A 25,128-nucleotide genomic window follows, 5' to 3' on the forward strand; every position below is an offset into this window, starting at 1 on the left:
ATACTTAGGTTGATCAAATATAAAAATAGACAAAGGAGACCGTCAATGTACACATGTCAATTCATCCCGTCCGTCAGGTAGCATTGAACATAGAACGTATTCGACCAGGTTCAAGCGGTTGCACAGTTGCGTTGCTAAGCGGCTGTTTGGTTGTCAGGATCAGCATATCCATGTCAAAGCCCAGATGCAGGCTGGGCATAGCCTGCATGCATTCGTGCAAACCAAAACAACTCTACTTGTTTGGTTGTTTGTCCACAATTAACCAGGATCAGCAGAGCCTCTGTTTGGTTTACTGTTTGGTTGCACGACTCAACTACATATCTAAAATTACAATGCCATAAACTAAAACGCATTTCAAAACACTTACAAATTTACACAGTTATAAATTACACTTATAAATTTACACGGTTATAAATTACACTTGTAAATTTACACAATTATAAATTACAATGTCATAAATTACATAAAATTACACAATTATAAATTTACTTGAGCAACTGAGCTGATCAAGTGTAAACACCAAAAACAAAATTTAAAGCTGAATCAATTGTACAATCACCAGATATACTTGAACATCAAAAATTCAGTTCTAAGTTCTCACACTGAGATATTAATCACAATTGTACAAACTGATTTTACAAACTGACGAGGTTCAGAAGTCACAGAGATGTGGCGTGGTGGAAGTCATTGTACAAGCTAACTCGTCAGTTTGTACAATTGTGATTAAAATCACCAGAGATAGGAGTATCTGTTCTTAGTTCTCAAACACCAAAAATTCTGTTCTCACTTCTCAAACACCAAGAAAACCATCAGTTAAAATTCTGTTCTTAGATCAAGTGCAGCAAATACCACCAGTTAAAATTCAGTTACAAGAAAACCATCAGTTACAAGTAACTCAAAATCAGAAAAATTGATATTAGCCAGCTAAACAGATCAAGTGTAAATCTGAAATAGTTATTAATATTAGCCTCATCTCATCAAAATTGATCCTACATGACAGTGTAGCCAGCTACTAGATATTCAGTTCAGCTCAAGATGACAGAACAAGATGACAGAACAGTTCATCATTGTAACCAGTTCAAGATGACAGTGTAACCAGCTCAAGATGACAAAACATCATTGTAATCAGCTCAAGATGACAGTGTAATCAGCTCAAGATGACAGAACAGCTCAAGATGACAGAACAGAACCACACATGACAGTGTAACCAGCTCAAGATGACAGAACAGAACCACACATGACAGAACAGAACCACACATGAGAGAACAGAACAGCTCAAGCAAATAGAATATACAGTTCAGCTAAACAGATCAAGTGTAAATCTGAAATAGTTATTACTATTAGCCTCATCTCATCAAAATTGATCCTACATGACAGTGTAGCCAGCTACTAGATATTCAGTTCAGCTCAAGATGACAGAACAAGATGACAGAACAGTTCATCATTGTAACCAGTTCAAGATGACAGTGTAACCAGCTCAAGATGACAGAACATCATTGTAATAAGCTCAAGATGACAGTGTAATCAGCTCAAGATGACAGTGTAATCAGCTCAAGTGTAGCCTCAAATATCAAATAGCAAATAGCATCAGGTCAAGATGGTATGAAATAGTTATTAATATAGATAGGAGTATCAGTTCTCAAAAACCAAAACCAGATCAAGTGTAGCATATCTGTTCTTAAACACCAAAAACAGCAAAACAACATAAATGACTGTCATTAGTGGCTGGCTAACTGAGTAGGCTTAATATTCACTTTTGTTATCATCATTGGCATAAAGGACACACACATCAGATCAAGTGTAGCATATCAGTTCTCAAACAGGGAAACATCATTGTTCTCAAGTACCAAATCTGTTCTTAATCAGGATAAAGGAGAGACACATCAGATAAACTGTAGCATATCTGTTCTTAAACAGGGAAACCCATAGAACTCAGGGATACATCATTGTTCTTAAGTAGCATCTAGGATAGATGGAATAGAGCAAGTGGACCAAATCTGTTCTTAAACAATATAGATGTCCTAAACCCATACACCCATAGAACTCATGGATACATCATTGTTCTTAGACAGATCAGATCACATCAGTTGTGGTAGTGCTTGGCTAGGAAAGTCTTGAGCCATAGGTCACGATCATCAGGAGTCATGTCCAGGAACACCAGGGAGGTGGCCTTGTGCTCCATCATGTGGTTTAGGGCATACATGAGAGCCTCCCTAGAGAACCCAGGACAGTTGATTACAACATTGTAGATCTCAGGTGCTGCTTCAGCATGGATGCTTTCACGGACAGCAGCAGCAACATCTGAAACAGCTTGTTTCATCCCATTGAACACAACAACATCCTCATCAGTCATGAACCTCTTCCTCTTCCCTAAGTTAGGCTTGTTATCATTGGACTCACCAGGGGTACCCTTGTCAACAGTCTTCCCCTTGTTAGTTAGATTGGAACAATCAACAAAATTTGAGGTCACTTCAATGCCATCATCTAGGATGTCAACAATGTCAGTTGGCTTGCCCAAAGGCTCATTTGAACCCATTGCAAACTTACCTGTGGCAACCCCACTTCCAAATATGATTTGCATAGGCATATAGTTCTCTATGGGCCTATTGAGGTAATCAGCATATTTTGGGTGATCCTATTGAGTTAGCAACTCAAGTTAGAACAAGAGAATTTGAAGTGGAAGAGTGGCATTAACAGGTTAGAAAAATAGAAGGTATTGGTCCTAACCTTGATGTAAGCAGCATAATGACCCTCTTCTAAGCTTATGACAAAGTTATCCTCATCCCAAAGAGCGCCACTAATGTCCTTCAGTTTGCAAACCTTGACCCACCTAGACCTCCACTTACGAAGGTGATTGTACACTTGTTGGCCTGTTACTTCTTGGCCACAGAACTCAGATACATTTTTAGCAACAGAGTTAAGGTGGATTTCCTTAAAACCCTTGTCAGTCTTAACCCCATTTCCTATCAAGTCAACAAAACGACGGAGAACAAACCTAGACATTACAGCAGTCCACCTAAGAGCAGGCCTAGCCCCCTGACCAGCAACCTCAGAGACCATGTCAGCCATAGCTGGAACAAGTAAAAGATTAGGGGGAGATAGAGATTAGGGGGGAGATAGTAGAAGTAGAAGAAAATAGCAGAAGTAGCATAGGAAAGTTCATCATTGCTAGTCGACAATGGTATCAGGATGTAAGTAATGTCATCATTGCAACTGAGCACATCACATAAAGGAACTTAGCACAAAGAAAGTGAGTTCAAAATTGAAGATAGTTCATCATTGCTAATAGACAATGTTCTCAGCCAACTTAGCACAAAGAAAGTGAGTTCAAAATTGTAGATAGTTCATCATTGCTAATAGACAATGTTCTCAGCCAACTTAGCACAATACATAATGACCACTATCCCCTATGTGAGGCCCTATTCTGCCACATTTGTTGAGCCCAATTGTCCCTGGTAGCAGACCATGCAGCATTGTCATGACAAGGTCATGGGGAGCTTCCTCATGAACTTGATTTGCAGCCCATGTTTCTTCCAGTGGAATATGTTCATCATTCCCATGGCGAAGAATCCAGTTGTGGAGGATACAACAGGCTAGGACTAGCTTTACTTGTGTCTTGTATGGATGGAAAGGTTTGTTGTATAATATTTTGAATCTGTTCTTCAAAGCACCAAAGGCCCTCTCTATTGTCACCCTTAGTGATGAATGTCTAAGGTTGAAGAGCTCTTTGGGGTTCTGTGGATTCCCCCCCCCCCCATATTCACTCAAGTGGTACCATGTGGCACGATAAGGGGGTAAAAACCCAAGTCTGACAGCATAACCAGCATCCACAAGGTAAAATTTACCTAACATCATATATCATATATTAGGGCATTGTAGACCAATATTAGGGGATACCAAGGAAACTAGTTTTTACCTTGGGGCACTTTTAGACCATCTTCTCTCTCAAGGGCATCAGCAAGGATAAGGGCATCATGTGTTGATCCCTCCCAGCCAGCAAGAACATATGTAAACCTTAGATCAAAGTCTACAGCAGCTAAGATGTTCTGTGTTGTGGTGTGTTTCCTACCAAGGAAGGCAGCCCTCTGATTTCTAGGAACTCTTGCTAGCACATGAGTGCCATCAATGGCACCAATACAGTCCTACACATTGGGACAAACATTTGTTACTACAAACCCAACATGAAAAGTAGTGGTGTGTTTGGATTTGGCTGACCTTGAAATATGGGTACCATCTGTGGCTATCTCTAATTTTGGTTGGTGTAGCAGTTGAAGGTGGCAAGATCATCTCATTCCTCAGTTCACCAACAGCATACAATACTTCCTTGAAGTATTTGCTAATGGTCTCAATAGACCTTCGAAAGGTCATGTGTATAACTCTAAACCTTTGGTTATGACCTACCACATGTAAAAACATGGCAACCTGCTCCTCTACTGAGCTATGAATGCTATCTCTTAATAGTTGCCTAGTGCGAAAAAGGTCACACAACTGCATAAAAGGGGCTCTTCTCATCCTGAGTAAGTCAACACTCTCAACATCAGTGGATTCATAAATAAATCTTAGGTTGTTTTGCCTCTCTTGGTCTCTTTGGTGCATTGGGCCATAAGTGATACACCTCCTAGCATGCAGTCGGTGTCTCAACCATGCATCCAACCAGGCTGACATAACTGCTACAAGGACCACTGCCTTTGCAATTATGTCACACCCGGATTTTAGGGGTCCAAAACCCGGGCGCGAACATAAACACCAGGTGTGCTGGGACCAAGTCTCACACATATGATGCATAGTGGCACAGGATCGAATGTCACATCTTTACTATATAACAGGAGTTCTGTACAAAAATAATTAGATAATTACATCATATGAGGAAACGATCCAGCAACCCAAAGTTGACTGGGAGACGACGGCCTAGACCTCTCACGAACACATCGCAGCATCCTCCAAGCGCCTCATCCTGCGGTACCTGTTCTTGACCTGTGGGGGGGGGGGGGGTGTGAGACAGCAAGAGTGAGCTCACATACGTTCATCGCTCAACAAGTTGTGGGGAATAATGTGCATGAACTCGCCAAAGGTGGGAGCTCACGTGAAGTGTAAGGCTTACCAAAGAGGATGGTTGAAGCTGAGCATTGCTTTTAAAGTTGGTCAAAATTTTATTAGCAATTACTAAGTATAAGTAAATACCAAACCCAGTTAAGTAGTAGAACAAAAGTAATAACATCACCTGCGATGCAATGCATATGACAAATTGAGTTTAAGTTCCATAATTTAATCATGTGAGTGTCCGAGCCGCTCATGACCGTGAGCACGGCTAGTATACCAGTTTTACACTCTGCAGAGGTTGCGCATCTTTACCCACAAGTCATGTTACCCATCTGCCAAGGGATCGCGACTTCCCATACACCTCTACCGAGGAGGCGAGGCAGGGTAACACTACGAGGCCTTTACAAAGTTCCACTAGCTTCAGAAAACCCGCTACAGTTTATAGGAAGCTCCAATGCAGGAATCCCTTGCAGGACCGCCATCGCAGCAAAATCCTCCCGAGGGCCTCCCTACACTGACCACTCCCCTACTGCCCTTGCCCCTTTCGGGTAAGGTAGTCTTCCACTAGCTTTCCTAATTAATCGGCCAAGGGCGTCCCATTAAACCCTTGTGGTAGCACTGTTTTCCCGGGTGGTTCTCCATGTTCCAATTAACATAATAATCTTATCATGAACAATAATAATAAACAGATAATAAAAGTGTGATCATGAATAATGTATCTTCATACCCAAAACCACATAAAGCACTAGCAAGTACTACCTAGAAAGTTCAGTGGTAAACAAGGTATAAAGATAATCAAACTAGGGTAACCTATTGGGTCCCATCAAAATTAACCTATGCAGATCATTATGATTAATTAGAACATGAGTGGGTAAAAAGAAGTGATCAAGGGCACAACTTGCCTGGCACTTGAGATTCCAGGTACCAACTTGCTTTTCAGATGACACGTGACCTCGCTCTAGTCGTAGCAATACAAACAAACAGTGTATAGGCAAAATTAACATCACACCAAACATAAGAACAAACTGCATAATAAGATTCTACGCGTTGCTACAAGATCGTAGAAACAAGAACTGCTAAATTCGAAGCTACGGTTATTAAGTTATGAATTTTCGAAATTATTTAGTGCTTAGAATAGATTAATCCTAATGAACAATTTTAACTCAAGTTTCATGGCTAAATAGTGTTACTAGTTGATAGACAATATTAAAACAAAATTATTGCAACTAGAATGGGTCAATTCGGAGCTAAAATAGATTTTCTAGGAATTACACAAGTTCTAGAATTATTTTTGTGCTAGAAAAGTATTTTCTATATTGTTTTTCCTATTTTCTTAAGTCACTGGTCTGAGCGCATAAAATCCAGAGAGCTCGGGGGCTAATCCACAATTTATCTCGAGACTCAGTTTTCTGTATACTGGACGGCAGGTTATTTTCCATAAAACGCAGGGGCTCTTTAAGAAAAGTGCACTGCGAAGGGGTAAGATTTATTGTGAGCCGTTGAATTAGACACTAAGGGCCCAGATGAAATCCTCACTTTACCGAACCGGTATGTTTCTGTGATCCTAGGATCCGAGATCTACGGCTAACATCCCACGCCCGCGCTGGAAGGCCATGATCCAATCGTAGCCGTCCACAGTGAGATCAACAGCCCACACAACACCGCCCCACATTCTAATCTTGACCCTTGGTCTGAGATGAACGGCTCAGAGGGCTTCTCCCACCTCGCGACCACGGCTGAGCAGAGACACCTGAGAGCACCTAGAGGGGGGGGTGAATAGGTGATCCTGTAAAAACTTAAACTTATATCCACAAAACTTGATTAGGCGTTAGCACAGTTTATGCCAAGTGGCTAGAGAGGAGTCAAAACACAATAACCACAAGAATCCAATCACAGAGATGACACAGTGGTTATCCCGTGGTTCGGCCAAGTACAAAACTTGCCTACTCCACGTTGTGGCGTCCCAACGGACGAGAGTTGCACTCAACTCCTCTCAAGTGATCCAATGATCAACTTGAATACCACGGTGTTCTTGCTTTTCTTTTCTCAATCCCGTTTGCGAGGAATCTCCACAACTTGGAGCCTCTCGCCCTTACAAAAGATGTTCACAGAGAATCACAGAGCAAGGGAGGGATTAGCAACTCACACACGACACAAAGATCACAGCGAATACGCACACACAAGACCCAGACTTGAGCTCAAAAGACTAGCACACTAGAACGGAGCTCAAATCACTAGAATGTCGAACAAGTGCGCGAGATTGATGTGTGAGTGATCAAGAGTGCTCAAGGAATGCTTGGTGTACTCCTCCATGCGCCTAGGGGTCCCTTTTATAGCCCCAAGGCAGCTAGGAGCCGTTGAGAGCACATCTGGAAGGCTATTCTTGCCTTCTGTCGTCGGGCGCACCGGACAGTCCGGTGCACACCGGACAATGTCCGGTGCCCGATTCCTTTCCTTAAATGGCGAAGCCGACCGTTGCCGACCGTTGCAGATCTGACGCACCGGACAGTCCGGTGCTTCCTTCCGACCGTTGGCTGGGCCACGTGTCGCGCGCCGATCGCGCGGCCGACCGTTGGCCCGGCCGACCGTTGGCTCACCGGACAGTCCGGTGCACACCGGACAGTCCGGTGAATTTTAGCCGAAGTCGCCGGAGAAAAACCCGAGAGCGGCTGGTTTGCGCTGCGCTGGTCTGGCGCACCGGACACTGTCCGGTGCACACCGGACAGTCCGGTGCCCCAGCCCGAAGCAGCCTTTGGCTGTACACAGCCACTCTCCACTTCTTTTCTTTTCTTCTTTCTCCTGTTTCTAACACTTAGACAAAATGTTAGTACACAAAACTAATGTACTAAGGCTTAGAAACATACCTTTACTTGTGATTTACACTTTGTTCATCCATGAGCATATTTTCACATTTAAGCCCTTGTGTTTGCACTCAATCACCAAAATACTTAGAAATGGCCCAAGGGCACATTTCCCTTTCAATCTCCCCCTTTTTGGTGATTTATGCCAACACAACATAAAGCAACTAGAACAAGTGCAAAATCACTTCAAATAAAAACTGACTTTGAGTTTTATTCAATTTTAGCATATATGGATCATCTTTTGCCACCACTTGGTTTGTTTTTGCAAATCAAACTCAAATCTCTATCTCTAAGTCAAACACACATGTTGAGGCATAAAGAGAGTCATTCCAAAAGAGATTGATCAAGGATTTCAAAAACTCCCCCTATTTCCCATAATCAACACTTCTCCCCACAAGAAGCCAACTTTTGAAAATAGAGACAATAAGAGACAATAAAGGCTTTTGACAAAACAAAAACTCACAAAAACTCTATTCTACTATTTTCAAAATCTCTCAAGTGGCAGCTGATCCATTTATCACTTTGGCCTTTATTTTCTCCCCCTTTGGCATCAAGCACCAAAACGGGATCAATCTTGGCCTTTTTAACCCCATTGCCTCACCAAAGTCTTCAATTAAGAGCAAATGGCAATAAGATTTCATGAGATGAACTTGGAATTAGTTACCCTCTCATCGGAGTGCAGTGGAAGTCTTTCATGGTCCAAGTCCACCTTTTCCCTTTCAATCCTCCTTCGAGACTAAATTATCAAACTCAAGCACATGGTTAGTCTCAAAGGGTCAAGTTGTAACACATCTCCCCCTAAACATGTGCATCACTTTGCAACGGACTTGTGAGGTCCAGGGAGTGTTTGTACAACTTGAGCACCATAATAAGCAACAAAACGCAGAATGAACATGATCAAAGGCATAAACACATGTATGCTACGATTCAATCCAAGTTCCGCGAATCTAAGACATTTAGCTCACTACGCAACCTGCAAAAGGTCTTCTCATCTAGAGGCTTAGTGAAGATATCGGCTAGCTGGTTCTCGGTGCTAACATGAAACACTTCGATATCTCCCTTTTGCTGGTGGTCTCTCAAAAAGTGATGCCGGATGTCTATGTGCTTTGTGCGGCTGTGCTCAACAGGATTCTCCGCCATGCGGATAGCACTCTCATTGTCACATAGGAGTGGGACTTTGCTCAGATTGTAGCCAAAGTCCCGGAGGGTTTGCCTCATCCAAAGTAGTTGCGCACAACACTGTCCTGCGGCAACATACTCGGCCTCAGCGGTGGATAGGGCAACGGATGTTTGTTTCTTAGAGTTCCATGACACCAGGGACCTTCCTAAGAATTGGCACGTCCCCGATGTACTCTTCCTATCGACCTTACATCCAGCATAGTCGGAGTCTGAGTATCCAACTAAGTCAAAGGTAGACCCCTTTGGATACCAGAGCCCGAAGCAAGGCGTAGCAACTAAATATCTAAGAATTCGCTTCACCGCCACTAAGTGACACTCCTTAGGATCGGATTGAAATCTAGCACACATGCATACGCTAAGCATAATATCCGGTCTACTAGCACATAAGTAAAGCAAAGAACCTATCATTGACCGGTATGCTTTTTGATCAACGGACTTACCTCCTTTGTTGAGGTCGGTGTGTCCGTCGGTCCCCATCGGAGTCTTTGCGGGCTTGGCGTCCTTCATCCCAAACCGCTTTAGCAGATCTTGCGTGTACTTCGTTTGGGAGATGAAGGTGCCGTCCTTGAGTTGCTTCACTTGGAACCCAAGGAAGTAGTTCAACTCGCCCATCATCGACATCTCGAATTTCTGCGTCATCACCCTGCTAAACTCTTCACAAGACTTTTGGTTAGTAGAACCAAATATTATGTCATCGACATAAATTTGGCACACAAACAAATCACCATCACATGTCTTTGTAAAAAGAGTTGGATCGGCCTTCCCAACCTTGAAAGCATTAGCAAGTAAAAAGTCTCTAAGGCATTCATACCATGCTCTTGGGGCTTGCTTAAGTCCATAGAGCGCCTTAGAGAGCTTACACACATGGTCGGGGTACCGTTCATCCTCGAAGCCAGGGGGTTGCTCCACGTACACCTCCTCCTTGATTGGCCCGTTGAGGAAAGCGCTCTTCACATCCATTTGGTACAACCTGAAAGAGTGGTGAGCGGCATATGCTAGCAAGATTCGAATTGACTCTAGCCTAGCCACAGGAGCAAAAGTCTCCTCAAAATCCAAACCTGCGACTTGGGCATAACCTTTTGCCACAAGTCGAGCCTTGTTTCTCGTCACCACCCCGTGCTCGTCCTGTTTGTTGCGGAACACCCACTTGGTTCCCACAACATTTTGCTTCGGACGAGGCACCAGCGTCCAAACTTCATTTCTCTTGAAGTTGTTGAGCTCCTCCTGCATGGCCAATACCCAATCCGGATCTAGCAAGGCCTCCTCTACCCTGAAAGGCTCAATAGAAGAGACAAAGGAGTAATGCTCACAAAAATTAACTAATCGAGATCGAGTAGTTACTCCATTGCTAATGTCACCCAGAATTTGATCGACGGGATGATCCCTTTGAATCATCGCTCGAACATGGGTTGGAGGTGCCGGTTGCGCTTCTTCCTCCATCACTTGATCATCTTGTGCTCCCCCTTGATCAAGCGCCTCCACTTGAGGTACCTGTTCGTCATCTTTGGTTGGGGGATGCGCCATAGTTGAGGAAGAAGGTTGATCTCGTTCATCTTGTTCATGTGGCCGTACTTCTCCAATCGCCATGGTTCGTATAGCGGCCGTCGGAACATCTTCTTCATCTACATCATCACAATCAACAACTTGCTCTCTTGGAGAGCCATCAGTCTCATCAAATACAACGTCGCTAGAGACTTCAACCAAACCCGATGATTTGTTGAAGACTCTATACGCCTTTGTATTTGAGTCATAACCTAACAAAAACCCTTCTACAGCTTTGGGAGCAAACTTAGAATTTCTACCTTTCTTCACTAGAATGTAGCATTTACTCCCAAATACACGAAAGTACGATACATTGGGTTTGTTACCGGTTAGTAGCTCATACGACGTCTTCTTGAGGAGGCGATGAAGGTAGACCCTGTTGATGGCGTGGCAAGCCGTGTTCACGGCTTCCGTCCAAAAGCACTCGGGGGTCTTGAACTCTCCTAGCATCGTCCTCGCCATGTCGATGAGCGTCCTGTTCTTCCTCTCTACCACACCATTTTGCTGTGGTGTGTAGGGAGCGGAGAACTCGTGCTTGATCCCTTCCTCTTCAAGGAACTCCTCCACTTGAAGGTTCTTGAACTCGGACCCGTTGTCGCTCCTTATCTTTTTCACTTTGAGCTCAAACTCATTTTGAGCCCTCCTGAGGAAGCGCTTGAGGGTCCCTTGGGTTTCAGACTTATCCTGCAAAAAGAACACCCAAGTGAAGCGGGAAAAGTCATCAACAATAACTAGACCATACTTACTTCCCCCTATGCTTAGATAGGCGACGGGTCCGAAGAGGTCCATATGCAGCAGCTCCAGGGGTCTTGAAGTGGTCATCACATTCTTGCTGTGATGCGCTCCTCCCACCTGTTTCCCTGCTTGACAAGCTGCACAAGGTCTATCTTTTTCGAAATGAACATTGGTTAGACCTATCACATGTTCTCCCTTTAGAAGCTTGTGGAGGTTCTTCATCCCCACATGTGCTAAGCGGCGATGCCACAGCCAGCCCATGCAAGTCTTAGCCATTAAGCATGCATCTAGACCGGCCTCTTCTTTTGCAAAATCAACTAAATAAAGTTTGCCGTCTAATACACCCTTAAAAGCTAGTGAACCATCACTTCTTCTAAAGACAGACACATCTACATTTGTAAACAGACAGTTATATCCCATATTGCACAATTGACTAACAGATAGTAAATTATATCCTAGTGACTCTACTAAAAACACATTAGAGATAGAGTGCTCATTAGAAATTGCAATTTTACCTAACCCTTTTACCTTGCCTTGATTCCCATCACCGAATATGATTGAATCTTGGGAATCCTTATTCTTGACGTAGGAGGTGAACATTTTCTTCTCCCCCGTCATATGGTTTGTGCATCCGCTATCAATAATCCAGCTTGAACCCCCGGATGCATAAACCTGCAAGGCAAATTTAGGCTTGGGACTTAGGTACCCAACTCTTGTTGGGTCCTACAAGGTTAGTGCAAATATCCTTAGGGACCCAAATGCAAGTTTTGTCTCCCTTGCATTTTGCCCCTAACTTCCTAGCAACAATTTTCTTATCCTTTCTACAAATAGCAAAGGAAGCATTTAAAGCATAATAAATTGTGGAAGGTTCATTCACTACTTTCCTAGGAGCATGAATAGCATTCTTTCTAGACACATGATGAATAGCATTTCTCCTAGACATATTTCTACCATGCATATAGGAAGAACTAGAAGCAAACATGGCATGAGAGTCAAAATCATCAAAAACATTATAACTCCTATAAGCATTTCTATTTTGTCTCCTATCATAATACATAAAAGCATGGTTCTTTTGCACATTACTAGCCATAGGGGCCTTCCCTTTCTCCTTGGCGGGAATGGGAGCCGTATGGCTTGTTAAGTTCTTAGCTTCTCTCTTGAAGCCAAGTCCATCCTTAATTGAGGGGTGTCTACCAATTGTGTAGGCATCCCTTGCAAATTTTAGCTTATCGAAATCATTCTTGCTAGTCTTAAGTTGAGCATTAAGACTAGCTAGTTCATCATTAAGCTTGGAAATTGAAACTAGGTGTTCACTACAAGCATTAATGTCAAAATCTTTACACCTAGTACAAATTTCAACATGTTCTACACAAGAATTGGATTTATTTGCTACTTCTAATTTAGCATTTAAATCATTGTTGACACCTTTCAAAGTAGAAATGGTTTCATGACAAGTAGATAGTTCAAAAGAAAGCATTTCATTTCTTTTAACTTCTAAAGCATAGGATTTTTGTGCCTCAACAAATTTATCATGCTCTTCATACAACAAATCCTCTTGTTTTTCTAAAAGTATATTCTTTTCATTCAAGGCATCAATTAATTCATTAATTTTGTCTATCTTAGATCTATCTAAGCCCTTGAACAAACATGAATAATCTACTTCATCCTCATCACTAGATTCGTCCTCACTTGAAGAAGCATAGGTAGAGTTGCGAGTACATACCTTCTTCTCCCTTGCCATAAGGCATGTGTGACGCTCGTTGGGGAAGAGGGTTGATTTGTTGAAGGCGGTGGCGGCGAGTCCTTCATTGTCGGAGTCGGATGAGGAGCAATCCGAGTCCCACTCTTTGCCTAGATGCGCCTCGCCCTTTGCCTTCTTGTAATGCTTCTTCTTTTCCCTCTTGTTTCCCTTTTCCTGGTCACTATCATTATCGGGACAGTTAGCAATAAAATGACCAAGCTTACCGCATTTGAAGCATGATCGCTTCCCCTTGGTCTTAGTCTTGCTCGGCTGTCCATTGCGACCCTTTAGCACCGTCTTGAATCTCTTGATAATGAGGGCCATTTCTTCTTCATTAAGACCGGCCGCCTCAATTTGCGCCACCTTGCTGGGTAGCGCCTCCTTGTTCCCTGTGGCTTTGAGAGCAAAAGGTTGCGGCTCGTTGATCGGTCCATTCAAGGCGTCGTCCACATACCTTGCCTCCTTGATCATCATTCGCCCACTGACGAATTTTCCTAGGACTTCTTCGGGCGACATTTTGGTGTACCTGGGATTCTCACGAATATTATTCACCAAATGAGGATCAAGAACGGTAAAGGACCTGAGCATTAGTCGGACGACGTCGTGGTCCGTCCATCGCGTGCTTCCGTAGCTCCTTATTTTGTTGATAAGGGTCTTGAGCCGGTTGTATGTCTGAGTTGGCTCCTCGCCCCTTATCATCGCGAACCGTCCAAGCTCGCCCTCCACCAACTCCATTTTGGTGAGCAAGGTAGCGTCATTTCCCTCATGAGAGATCTTGAGGGTATCCCAGATTTGCTTGGCGTTATCCAAGCCACTCACTTTATTATATTCATCCCTGCACAATGAGGCTAGAAGAACAGTAGTAGCTTGTGCATTCTTATGGATTTGCTCATTAATGAATATAGGACTATCCGAACTATTAAAGTGCATTCCACTATCTACAATCTCCCATATGCTAGGATGGAGAGAGAATAGGTGACTACGCATTTTGTGGCTCCAAAATCCGTAGTCCTCCCCATCAAAGTGTGGGGGCTTGCCGAGTGGAATGGAAAGCAAATGTGAATTTGAACTTTGCGGAATACGAGAGTAGTCAAAAGAAAAGTTAGAATTAACCGGTTTCCTTTGTTTGTCGTGGTCGTCGTCCTTTTGGGAAGAAGAGGACTCATCGCTGTCGTAGTAGACGATCTCCTTGATGCGTCTTGTCTTCTTCTTCTTCCCATCTCTTCGCTTGTGGCCCAAGCCCGAGTCATTGGACTTGTCATCCCTTGGCTCGTTGACGAAGGACTCCTTCTCCTTGTCGTTGATCACAATTCCCTTCCCTTTAGGATCCATCTCTTCGGGCGGTTAGTCCCTTTCTTGAAGAGAACGGCTCCGATACCAATTGAGAGAACCTAGAGGGGGGGGGGGTGAATAGGTGATCCTGTAAAAACTTAAACTTATATCCACAAAACTTGATTAGGCGTTAGCACAGTTTATGCCAAGTGGCTAGAGAGGAGTCAAAACACAATAACCACAAGAATCCAATCACAGAGATGACACAGTGGTTATCCCGTGGTTCGGCCAAGTACAAAACTTGCCTACTCCACGTTGTGGCGTCCCAACGGACGAGAGTTGCACTCAACTCCTCTCAAGTGATCCAATGATCAACTTGAATACCACGGTGTTCTTGCTTTTCTTTTCTCAATCCCGTTTGCGAGGAATCTCCACAACTTGGAGCCTCTCGCCCTTACAAAAGATGTTCACAGAGAATCACAGAGCAAGGGAGGGATTAGCAACTCACACACGACACAAAGATCACAGCGAATACGCACACACAAGACCCAGACTTGAGCTCAAAAGACTAGCACACTAGAACGGAGCTCAAATCACTAGAATGTCGAACAAGTGCGCGAGATTGATGTGTGAGTGATCAAGAGTGCTCAAGGAATGCTTGGTGTACTCCTCCATGCGCCTAGGGGTCCCTTTTATAGCCCCAAGGCAGCTAGGAGCCGTTGAGAGCACATCTGGAAGGCTATTCTTGCCTTCTGTCGTCGGGCGCACCGGACAGTCCGGTGCACACCGGACAGTGTCCGGTGCCCGATTCCTTTCCTTAAATGGCGAAGCCGACCGTTGCCGACCGTTGCAGATCTGACGCACCGGACAGTCCGGTGCACACCGGACAGTCCGGTGCTTCCTTCCGACCGTTGGCTGGGCCACGTGTCGCGCGCCGATCGCGCGGCCGACCGTTGGCCCGGCCGACCGTTGGCTCACCGGACAGTCCGGTGCACACCGGACAGTCCGGTGAATTTTAGCCGAAGTCGCCGGAGAAAAACCCGAGAGCGGCTGGTTTGCGCTGCGCTGGTCTGGCGCACCGGACACTGTCCGGTGCACACCGGACAGTCCGGTGCCCCAGCCCGAAGCAGCCTTTGGCTGTACACAGCCACTCTCCACTTCTTTTCTTTTCTTCTTTCTCCTGTTTCTAACACTTAGACAAAATGTTAGTACACAAAACTAATGTACTAAGGCTTAGAAACATACCTTTACTTGTGATTTACACTTTGTTCATCCATGAGCATATTTTCACATTTAAGCCCTTGTGTTTGCACTCAATCACCAAAATACTTAGAAATGGCCCAAGGGCACATTTCCCTTTCAACACCCCGCGCGGCAGCGGTATTCTCGCCGGAGCAACGCGAGCCAGCGCCCAGGTGTCCCAAACGCGAATTCAACCGGTGCTAAACAAGAAATAGGGAAGCACGAACTTCCTAGATGAGTTCTTACCGTCAGTATCGCAGCCATACGTTCGATCCACAGCTCAGGGCGGGTCAGCGGCAATGTTGGGTCTCCAACGAGCGATTCACGTGCCCCCGGCCACGAATCACCCCCAACCTGGACACGAGCGCGATACTGGAGGTGCAGTGGCACTTTGTGGCTAATCCTCAACTCTGGTTTGAGTACCGAGCAGCACCGCATGGCAGGCATCAGCAGCGACGCACATCGTCTGGATTCCGCCGCGCACAGCGAGGGTGTTCACCGCTTGGTCTTTCCCATGGCTGGGTTCCACAGCCTAGGAGATGGTCACTGGTGGCTGGTTCCAGAGGCCGGAGCGCGCTGTAGCCCGAAGGATGGTGGCGACATCCCCCGCACCTCATTCTCTCCGTGCGCGATCTCAAAATCTGCGGCGTTGGTTCATCGGTTTTGCGGCTCGAGCATGCTTGATCGAGGGAGGGGGAACCTGACCTGGATTATATAGGGGTTCGTACACCAAATCCCAACAACCCCACGCACCGGACGAGCCCGCAGTTTTCCCGGCAATTTCGGAAACGCAGCACTGTGAAAGGGGATTTACTGGAAAGGGGATAAGCCTGACTTGCGGGGTCCACAAAGCAGTCACTAGACACGCACGTGGATTGAGCTGAGAAACTGGCGAGCTCGGCCCGCCTGTCAGCGCGGTGTGCCAGCGGCTGTAACTTAGGCCACGGCGTGGAAGTGGTGCTGGGCCAGACCGCATTCGGCCCAGGCCGAGGTAAGCTTTCTCTTTCTTTCTTTCTTTTTTATTCCTATTTCTATTTTCAATTTCTAAGTTTCAGATTCAACTCAAATAGAGTTCAAGTTTTAAGTAAATTTAAATGCACAGTACAAACACTCGGAATGGATGCGAAGTTTCTTTTACATATTTATTTATTACTTACATTAGTAAATGCTTCTAAATATAATATTGATGAAAGGGATATTTACTCAAATAAATAGGAAATCTTTCTATTACTTCTTTTCTAAGTTAATTCTTAGTTTCAAAATTCAGTCCCCAAGATTCAAACCTCAAGTATAATTTGAGATATCTTACTTTACTGTTTTAATTTCTTTACTTATTTATTTTTGCCTAATACAAATTTTTGGGCTTTACAAATCCTACCCCCCTTAACAAAAATCTCGTCCCCGAGATTTGTAAGAAAAGGGATATAAAAGAATTGGTTTGTGATTTTAGCCTTTACTTTCTAATTCATTCAAAAATTCAGAGTCTTACATTTTTTTAGTCCATAGTGGGTGATTAGGAGAGCGTAGGTACAATAATATATTATGTAGGATAAAATGTGGGTAGGTCAGGGCAAGAATAGCCTGGGGCAAGACAGTTTATGGTGAGAAAGGACTCCTTGTTGGGTGGTCATGCCTCTGATGATCGAGTTTGACTTCTCTTCTTTCTTGACGAGGTTGATCCTTTTCCTTTTCCAATCTTGCTCTTTGGTGTCTCTATCCGGGATTGGGACAAGAGGCTAAGATAGATCTGTTATGTAAGTCAAGTTGTTGGGTATGGCCTTATCTTGTACCAGCATTAAGTAACTTACTCTAGATTAGATCATAATAGATTAGACAGAAGCTAGATTAGATTGGATATGACTAGATTAGACTAGTTAAAATCTAAATAAATTTTTTTTGGATTAGCTTATGGTTGTTATTCTAGAGTGGGATAAATATGCTGATTAGGGCAAGATGGATCCATAAGAATAAGGTAGAATCTTTTGAGGTTAGTTAGATCTATTAGGATGAGATAAAATCTTTTCAAGATAAGATGAGAATCTATTTTTTTAGGATAAGATGGATCTTATGAGTGTAGGATAGACTTTTTCAAGATAAGATGGATTTTGCTAGGCTAGATTCTTTGATGAGAACTAACCTAGTTCATTTAGATATTTTTATAACCGTTTTTTTTTCTATATGTATATGCAGATGTGATTGTGGACATTACTCCACAACCCATCACACTCAATCAAAGATCCAAATCATACAAGTATCATAAGAACAAGCACTCAAGTGTATAGATACCTAAAAAAATAGTTTTATTTTTTTGTTCCTAAGAGTAGGTCTCCTATTCCTAAAGGTCACTTTAGGTACAGGATTTCAAAGTGTGAAATCCACATTTGTCTTTAGAAGGGAAAAGATAAGAATAATCAGAGTAAAGCGGAAAGAGATGAGAAAAGATTAAGAAAAGTTTAGAAAGAATCAGAGTAGCAAAGGTAAGTAGATAATGGTTGTCCAGTTCTATCTAGGTTTCGTCCTATAGTCAACATTCCTCTGATACCACTTCTGTCACACCCGGATTTTAGGGGTCCAAAACCCGGGCGCGAACATAAACACCAGGTGTGCTGGGACCAAGTCTCACACATATGATGCATAGTGGCACAGGATCGAATGTCACATCTTTACTATATAACAGGAGTTCTGTACAAAAATAATTAGATAATTACATCATATGAGGAAACGATCCAGCAACCCAAAGTTGACTGGGAGACGACGGCCTAGACCTCTCACGAACACATCGCAGCATCCTCCAAGCGCCTCATCCTGCGGTACCTGTTCTTGACCTGTGGGGGGGTGTGAGACAGCAAGAGTGAGCTCACATACGTTCATCGCTCAACAAGTTGTGGGGAATAATGTGCATGAACTCGCCAAAGGTGGGAGCTCACGTGAAGTGTAAGGCTTACCAAAGAGGATGGTTGAAGCTGAGCATTGCTTTTAAAGTTGGTCAAAATTTTATTAGCAATTACTAAGTATAAGTAAATACCAAACCCAGTTAAGTAGTAGAACAAAAGTAATAACATCACCTGCGATGCAATGCATATGACAAATTGAGTTTAAGTTCCATAATTTAATCATGTGAGTGTCCGAGCCGCTCATGACCGTGAGCACGGCTAGTATTCCAGTTTTACACTCTGCAGAGGTTGCGCATCTTTACCCACAAGTCATGTTACCCATCTGCCAAGGGATCGCGACTTCCCATACACCTCTACCGAGGAGGCGAGGCAGGGTAACACTACGAGGCCTTTACAAAGTTCCACTAGCTTCAGAAAACCCGCTACAGTTTATAGGAAGCTCCAATGCAGGAATCCCTTGCAGGACCGCCATCGCAGCAAAATCCTCCCGAGGGCCTCCCTACACTGACCACTCCCCTACTGCCCTTGCCCCTTTCGGGTAAGGTAGTCTTCCACTAGCTTTCCTAATTAATCGGCCAAGGGTGTCCCATTAAACCCTTGTGGTAGCACTGTTTTCCCGGGTGGTTCTCCATTTTCCAATTAACATAATGATCTTATCATGAACAATAATAATAAACAGATAATAAAAGTGTGATCATGAATAATGTATCTTCATACCCAAAACCACATAAAGCACTAGCAAGTACTACCTAGAAAGTTCAGTGGTAAACAAGGTATAAAGATAATCAAACTAGGGTAACCTATTGGGTCCCATCAAAATTAACCTATGCAGATCATTATGATTAATTAGAACATGAGTGGGTAAAAAGAAGTGATCAAGGGCACAACTTGCCTGGCACTTGAGATTCCAGGTACCAACTTGCTTTTCAGATGACACGTGACCTCGCTCTAGTCGTAGCAATACAAACAAACAGTGTATAGGCAAAATTAACATCACACCAAACATAAGAACAAACTGCATAATAAGATTCTACGCGTTGCTACAAGATCGTAGAAACAAGAACTGCTAAATTCGAAGCTACGGTTATTAAGTTATGAATTTTCGAAATTATTTAGTGCTTAGAATAGATTAATCCTAATGAACAATTTTAACTCAAGTTTCATGGCTAAATAGTGTTACTAGTTGATAGACAATATTAAAACAAAATTATTGCAACTAGAATGGGTCAATTCGGAGCTAAAATAGATTTTCTAGGAATTACACAAGTTCTAGAATTATTTTTGTGCTAGAAAAGTATTTTCTATATTGTTTTTCCTATTTTCTTAAGTCACTGGTCTGAGCGCATAAAATCCAGAGAGCTCGGGGGCTAATCCACAATTTATCCCGAGACTCAGTTTTCTGTATACTGGACGGCGGGTTATTTTCCATAAAACGCAGGGGCTCTTTAAGAAAAGTGCACTGCGAAGGGGTAAGATTTATTGTGAGCCGTTGAATTAGACACTAAGGGCCCAGATGAAATCCTCACTTTACCGAACCGGTATGTTTCTGTGATCCTAGGATCCGAGATCTACGGCTAACATCCCACGCCCGCGCTGGAAGGCCATGATCCAATCGTAGCCGTCCACAGTGAGATCAACAGCCCACACAACACCGCCCCACATTCTAATCTTGACCCTTGGTCTGAGATGAACGGCTCAGAGGGCTTCTCCCACCTCGCGACCACGGCTGAGCAGAGACACCCCGCGCGGCAGCGGCATTCTCGCCGGAGCAACGCGAGCCAGCGCCCAGGTGTCCCAAACGCGAATTCAACCGGTGCTAAACAAGAAATAGGGAAGCACGAACTTCCTAGATGAGTTCTTACCGTCAGTATCGCAGCCATACGTTCGATCCACAGCTCAGGGCGGGTCAGCGGCAATGTTGGGTCTCCAACGAGCGATTCACGTGCCCCCGGCCACGAATCACCCCAACCTGGACACGAGCGCGATACTGGAGGTGCAGTGGCACTTTGTGGCTAATCCTCAACTCTGGTTTGAGTACCGAGCAGCACCGCATGGCAGGCATCAGCAGCGACGCACATCGTCTGGATTCCGCCGCGCACAGCGAGGGTGTTCACCGCTTGGTCTTTCCCATGGCTGGGTTCCACAGCCTAGGAGATGGTCACTGGTGGCTGGTTCCAGAGGCCGGAGCGCGCTGTAGCCCGAAGGATGGTGGCGACATCCCCCGCACCTCATTCTCTCCGTGCGCGATCTCAAAATCTGCGGCGTTGGTTCATCGGTTTTGCGGCTCGAGCATGCTTGATCGAGGGAGGGGGAACCTGACCTGGATTATATAGGGGTTCGTACACCAAATCCCAACAACCCCACGCACCGGACGAGCCCGCAGTTTTCCCGGCAATTTCGGAAACGCAGCACTGTGAAAGGGGATTTACTGGAAAGGGGATAAGCCTGACTTGCGGGGTCCACAAAGCAGTCACTAGACACGCACGCGGATTGAGCTGAGAAACTGGCGAGCTCGGCCCGCCTGTCAGCGCGGTGTGCCAGCGGCTGTAACTTAGGCCACGGCGTGGAAGTGGTGCTGGGCCAGACCGCATTCGGCCCAGGCCGAGGTAAGCTTTCTCTTTCTTTCTTTTTTATTCCTATTTCTATTTTCAATTTCTAAGTTTCAGATTCAACTCAAATAGAGTTCAAGTTTTAAGTAAATTTAAATGCACAGTACAAACACTCGGAATGGATGCGAAGTTTCTTTTACATATTTATTTATTACTTACATTAGTAAATGCTTCTAAATATAATATTGATGAAAGGGATATTTACTCAAATAAATAGGAAATCTTTCTATTACTTCTTTTCTAAGTTAATTCTTAGTTTCAAAATTCAGTCCCCAAGATTCAAACCTCAAGTATAATTTGAGATATCTTACTTTACTGTTTTAATTTCTTTACTTATTTATTTTTGCCTAATACAAATTTTTGGGCTTTACAAATTAGCCGACGGCGTGCAATAGCAGTATTCATTGCTAGAGTAATAAAATAGAAAAAATGTGATTAGAGGTCTAAGTTGGCTCAGATGTGTTGTGCTAGTTGCTAAAAAAGGAAATTCATAGAACATTGATATATAGCTCAGAGGCATATTAGCATCATAGAACATTGATCTATAGCTCAGAACATAACAGTTTTAACATAGTGATTGCTAGTTGCAAATATATGATAACAAATTCTTACACGAGCCACGGCTGCGACATACAAGAGATGCGCCACCCAGAGGCATTAAAACATCACATACCATTGATCGATAGCTCAGAGAGTAAGTATGAATATAATCAAAAGTAACCATAGAACTCAGCTCAACATCATTGAAATTAAAACCACGGCTGCGACATAGAAGAGATGCGCCACCCAGAGGTATTGAAGGATCACACACCAGCTCAAAATTATTTCTTTATACAAATTAAAGTAGCAAATATATACTAGAACATAATAGTATGATCCAACAGAACATAATCATTGTAAAAACACCAAAACCATGTTTAAACAGTAAAACATATTCATTGTTTAGACAGTAAAAACAATACCAGATCATACATATGAATGTTCAAAATAGTTCAATACAATAACAAATCATGTTTAGACAGTAAAACTTGTTCTGTTCCCAGACATAATCATTGTAAAAACACCAGAAACATGTTTAGACAGTAAAACATAATCATTGTTTAGACAGTAAAACATAAATGTTTAGGTAATCATTGTTCAGACAGTAAAACATAAATGTTCAGGTAAACCTAAAGCCCTAATTTTTACTGATGATCCTACAAATCATCTGATCCCAGACATGATGTGCTCAGTTGCAATGATTTTACTGTCTAAACATGATTTACTATCTAAACATGATTTAGACAGTAAACATGATCCCAAACATGATTTGTTTAGACAGTAAACATGATCCCAGACATGATTTTGCTAGTGAAAGTCGCCTAGAGGGGGGGGGTGAATAGGGCGAAACTGAAATTCTCAAAAAAATAATCACAACTACAAGCTGGGTTAGCGTTAGAAATATAATAGAGTCCGCGAGAGAGGGTGTAAAACAAATCGTAAGCGAATAATGAAGTGAGACACGCGGATTTGTTTTTCCGAGGTTCGGTTCTCGCAAACCTACTCCCCGTTGAGGAGGCCACAAAGGCCGGGTCTCTTTCAACCCTTACCCTCTCTCAAACGGTCCCTCGGACCGAGTGAGCTTTCTCTTCTCAATCACTTGGGACACAAAGTTCCCACAAGGATCACCACAAGATTGGTGTCTCTTGCCTCAATTACAAGTGAGTTTGATCGCAAGAAAGAATCAAGAAAGAAGAAAGCAATCCAAGCGCAAGAGCTCGAAAGAACACAAGCAAATCTCTCTCACTAGTTACTAAAGCTTTGTGTGGAATTTGGGAGAGGATTTGATCTCTTTGGTGTGTCTAGAATTGAATGCTAGAGCTCTTGTAAGTGGTTGGAAGTATGAAAACTTGGATACCATGAATGGTGGGTGGTTGGGGGTATTTATAGCCCCAACCACCAAACTAGCCGTTTGGTGAGGCTGTCTGTTCGATGGCGCACCGGACAGTCCGGTGCACACCGGACATGTCCGGTGCGACAGCCACGTCACCAAAAGCCGTTGGGTTCGACCGTTGGAGTTCTGTCTTCTGGGCCCGCCTGGATGTCCGGTGGCGCACCGGACATGCACTGTAGATTGTCCGGTGCACCAGCATGGGCGTGCCTGACCTCTGCGCGTGCAGCGCGCGCATTTAATGCGTCGCAGGTAGCCGTTGGTGCCGAAATAGCCGTTGCCCCGTTGTTACACCGGATAGTCCGGTGTACACCGGACAGTCCGGTGAATTATAGCGGAGCAGTTGAAATGAATTCCCGAGGCTGGCGAGTTCCGGAGGCCGCTCTTCCTTGGAGCACCGAACACTGTCCGGTGTACACCGGACAGTCCGGTGAATTTTAGCGGAGTCGCCTCTGGAATTTCCCGAAGGTGACGAGTTTGAAGTCGGAGTCCTCTGGTGCACCGGACATGTCCGGTGGCACACCGGACAGTCCGGTGCGCCAGACCAGAGGTGCCTTCGGTTGCCTCTTGCTCCTTTGTTTGAACCCAATACTTGGTCTTTTTATTGGCTAAGTGTGAACCTTTAGCACCTGTATAACTTGTACACTAGAGCAAACTAGTTAGTCCAATTATTTGTGTTGGGCAATTCAACCACCAAAATTAATTAGGGACTAGGTGAAAGTCTAATTCCCTTTCAGCTAGTCTACAAATTATCTGATCCCAGACATGGAAGCGAAATGGGTGCATGCAACACCACAAGCATGGTACTTTGTAGCATGTAAGGAAAAATGGACCCCGGGCCATTTGGCTAAATGAGTTTTGGTGTTTGATGATTAACACAACCTGTGAACTAATGTGTTTGCTAGTGTTTATGTTTATAGTTCACAGGATGCGAAGAGGATTGGACGAAGACACTGAGGATGCAACACCTCAAATGAAGACATAAAAAGAGCTTAGAAGTCCAAGACTCAAGACCAAAGGAGCCCAAGAATAAAATACAGAAGACCTAGAAGATGGGCTGTCAGCTGGCGCACCGGTGGCACACAGTTGGCTCACCGGTGGCGCACAGTTGGCGCACCGGTGGCACACAGTTGGCTCACTGGTGGCACACAGTTGGCGCACCGGTGGCACACAGTTGGCTCACCGGTGGCACACAGTTGGCGCACAGGACAGCCATCAGAGTTTTCTGAGAGAAGGCACCGGACTGTCCGGTGTGCACCGGACAGTCACTATTCACTGTCCGGTGCACCTAACGGCTAGCTCAGAACTAGCCGTTGGCTGCACACCGGTGGCACACAGTTGGCTCACCGTTGGCACACAGTTGGTGCACCGGACTGTCCGGTGTGTCAGAACTAGCCGTTGGCTGCACGGCGTTGGCGCACTGTTGGCGCACCGTTGGCTCACCGTTGGCGCACTGTTGGCACACAGTTGGCGCACCGTTGGCTGACAGGACTGTCCGGTGTGTCGGAACTAGCCGTTGGCTGCACAGCGTTGGCACACTGTTGGCGCACCGTTGGCGCACCGTTGGCTCACCGTTGGCGCACTGTTGGCACACAGTTGGCGCACCGTTGGCTGACAGGACTGTCCGGTGTGCCACCCTTACAACAGTCTGCTTTCCAACGGCTAGTTGAGTTGGGGCCTATATATACTTCATCCAATCAACCATTTGAAGGTGTGGGAGCCCAAGCAACATACCAAGACATATTATAGACATTTCCAAGTGCTCAAACACCCAAGTGCTTAATAGAATCACTCGGTGATTAGCGTAGGTGCTTTGCGAAGTGCTTAGGTTAGTTAGACCGCATTAGCGCTTGCTCTAGGTGAATCCTAGTTTGTTGAGTGAGTTTTGTAAAACCACACAACCCCTCGGCTCTTGCGTGAGTCGTTGTAATTGTACCGAGTGGGGCGAGAGTCTTGCGAGACCGTGACAACCGCGTTTGTGTCACGGCCGCCACCGTGTACCGGAGGGAACGAGACCCGCGGCGTTTCGGCCGGAAGCTCGATAGTGGAGACGGCGGGGAGCGTCCGAGAGGAGCCGGAAGCG

At 44.5% G+C, this 25,128-nt stretch overlaps 1 protein-coding gene across 1 annotated transcript; it reads right to left on the reverse strand.

Moving 5' to 3' along the window:
* Window positions 1-2,083: 2,083 nt before the first annotated feature.
* Window positions 2,084-3,069, reverse strand: LOC109942469 (uncharacterized). The gene is made up of 2 exons (XM_020544517.1): window positions 2,728-3,069; window positions 2,084-2,635 (listed from the first exon to the last, which is right to left on the reverse strand). The coding sequence occupies exons 1-2, from the start codon at window positions 3,067-3,069 to the stop codon at window positions 2,084-2,086; spliced, it is 894 nt and encodes a 297-aa protein (XP_020400106.1).
* Between the last annotated feature and the right edge of the window lie 22,059 nt (window positions 3,070-25,128).

Source organism: Zea mays, chromosome 9 (assembly GCF_902167145.1).
Source record: "Zea mays cultivar B73 chromosome 9, Zm-B73-REFERENCE-NAM-5.0, whole genome shotgun sequence".
In the NCBI taxonomy this organism is placed as follows: Eukaryota; Viridiplantae; Streptophyta; class Magnoliopsida; order Poales; family Poaceae; genus Zea; species Zea mays.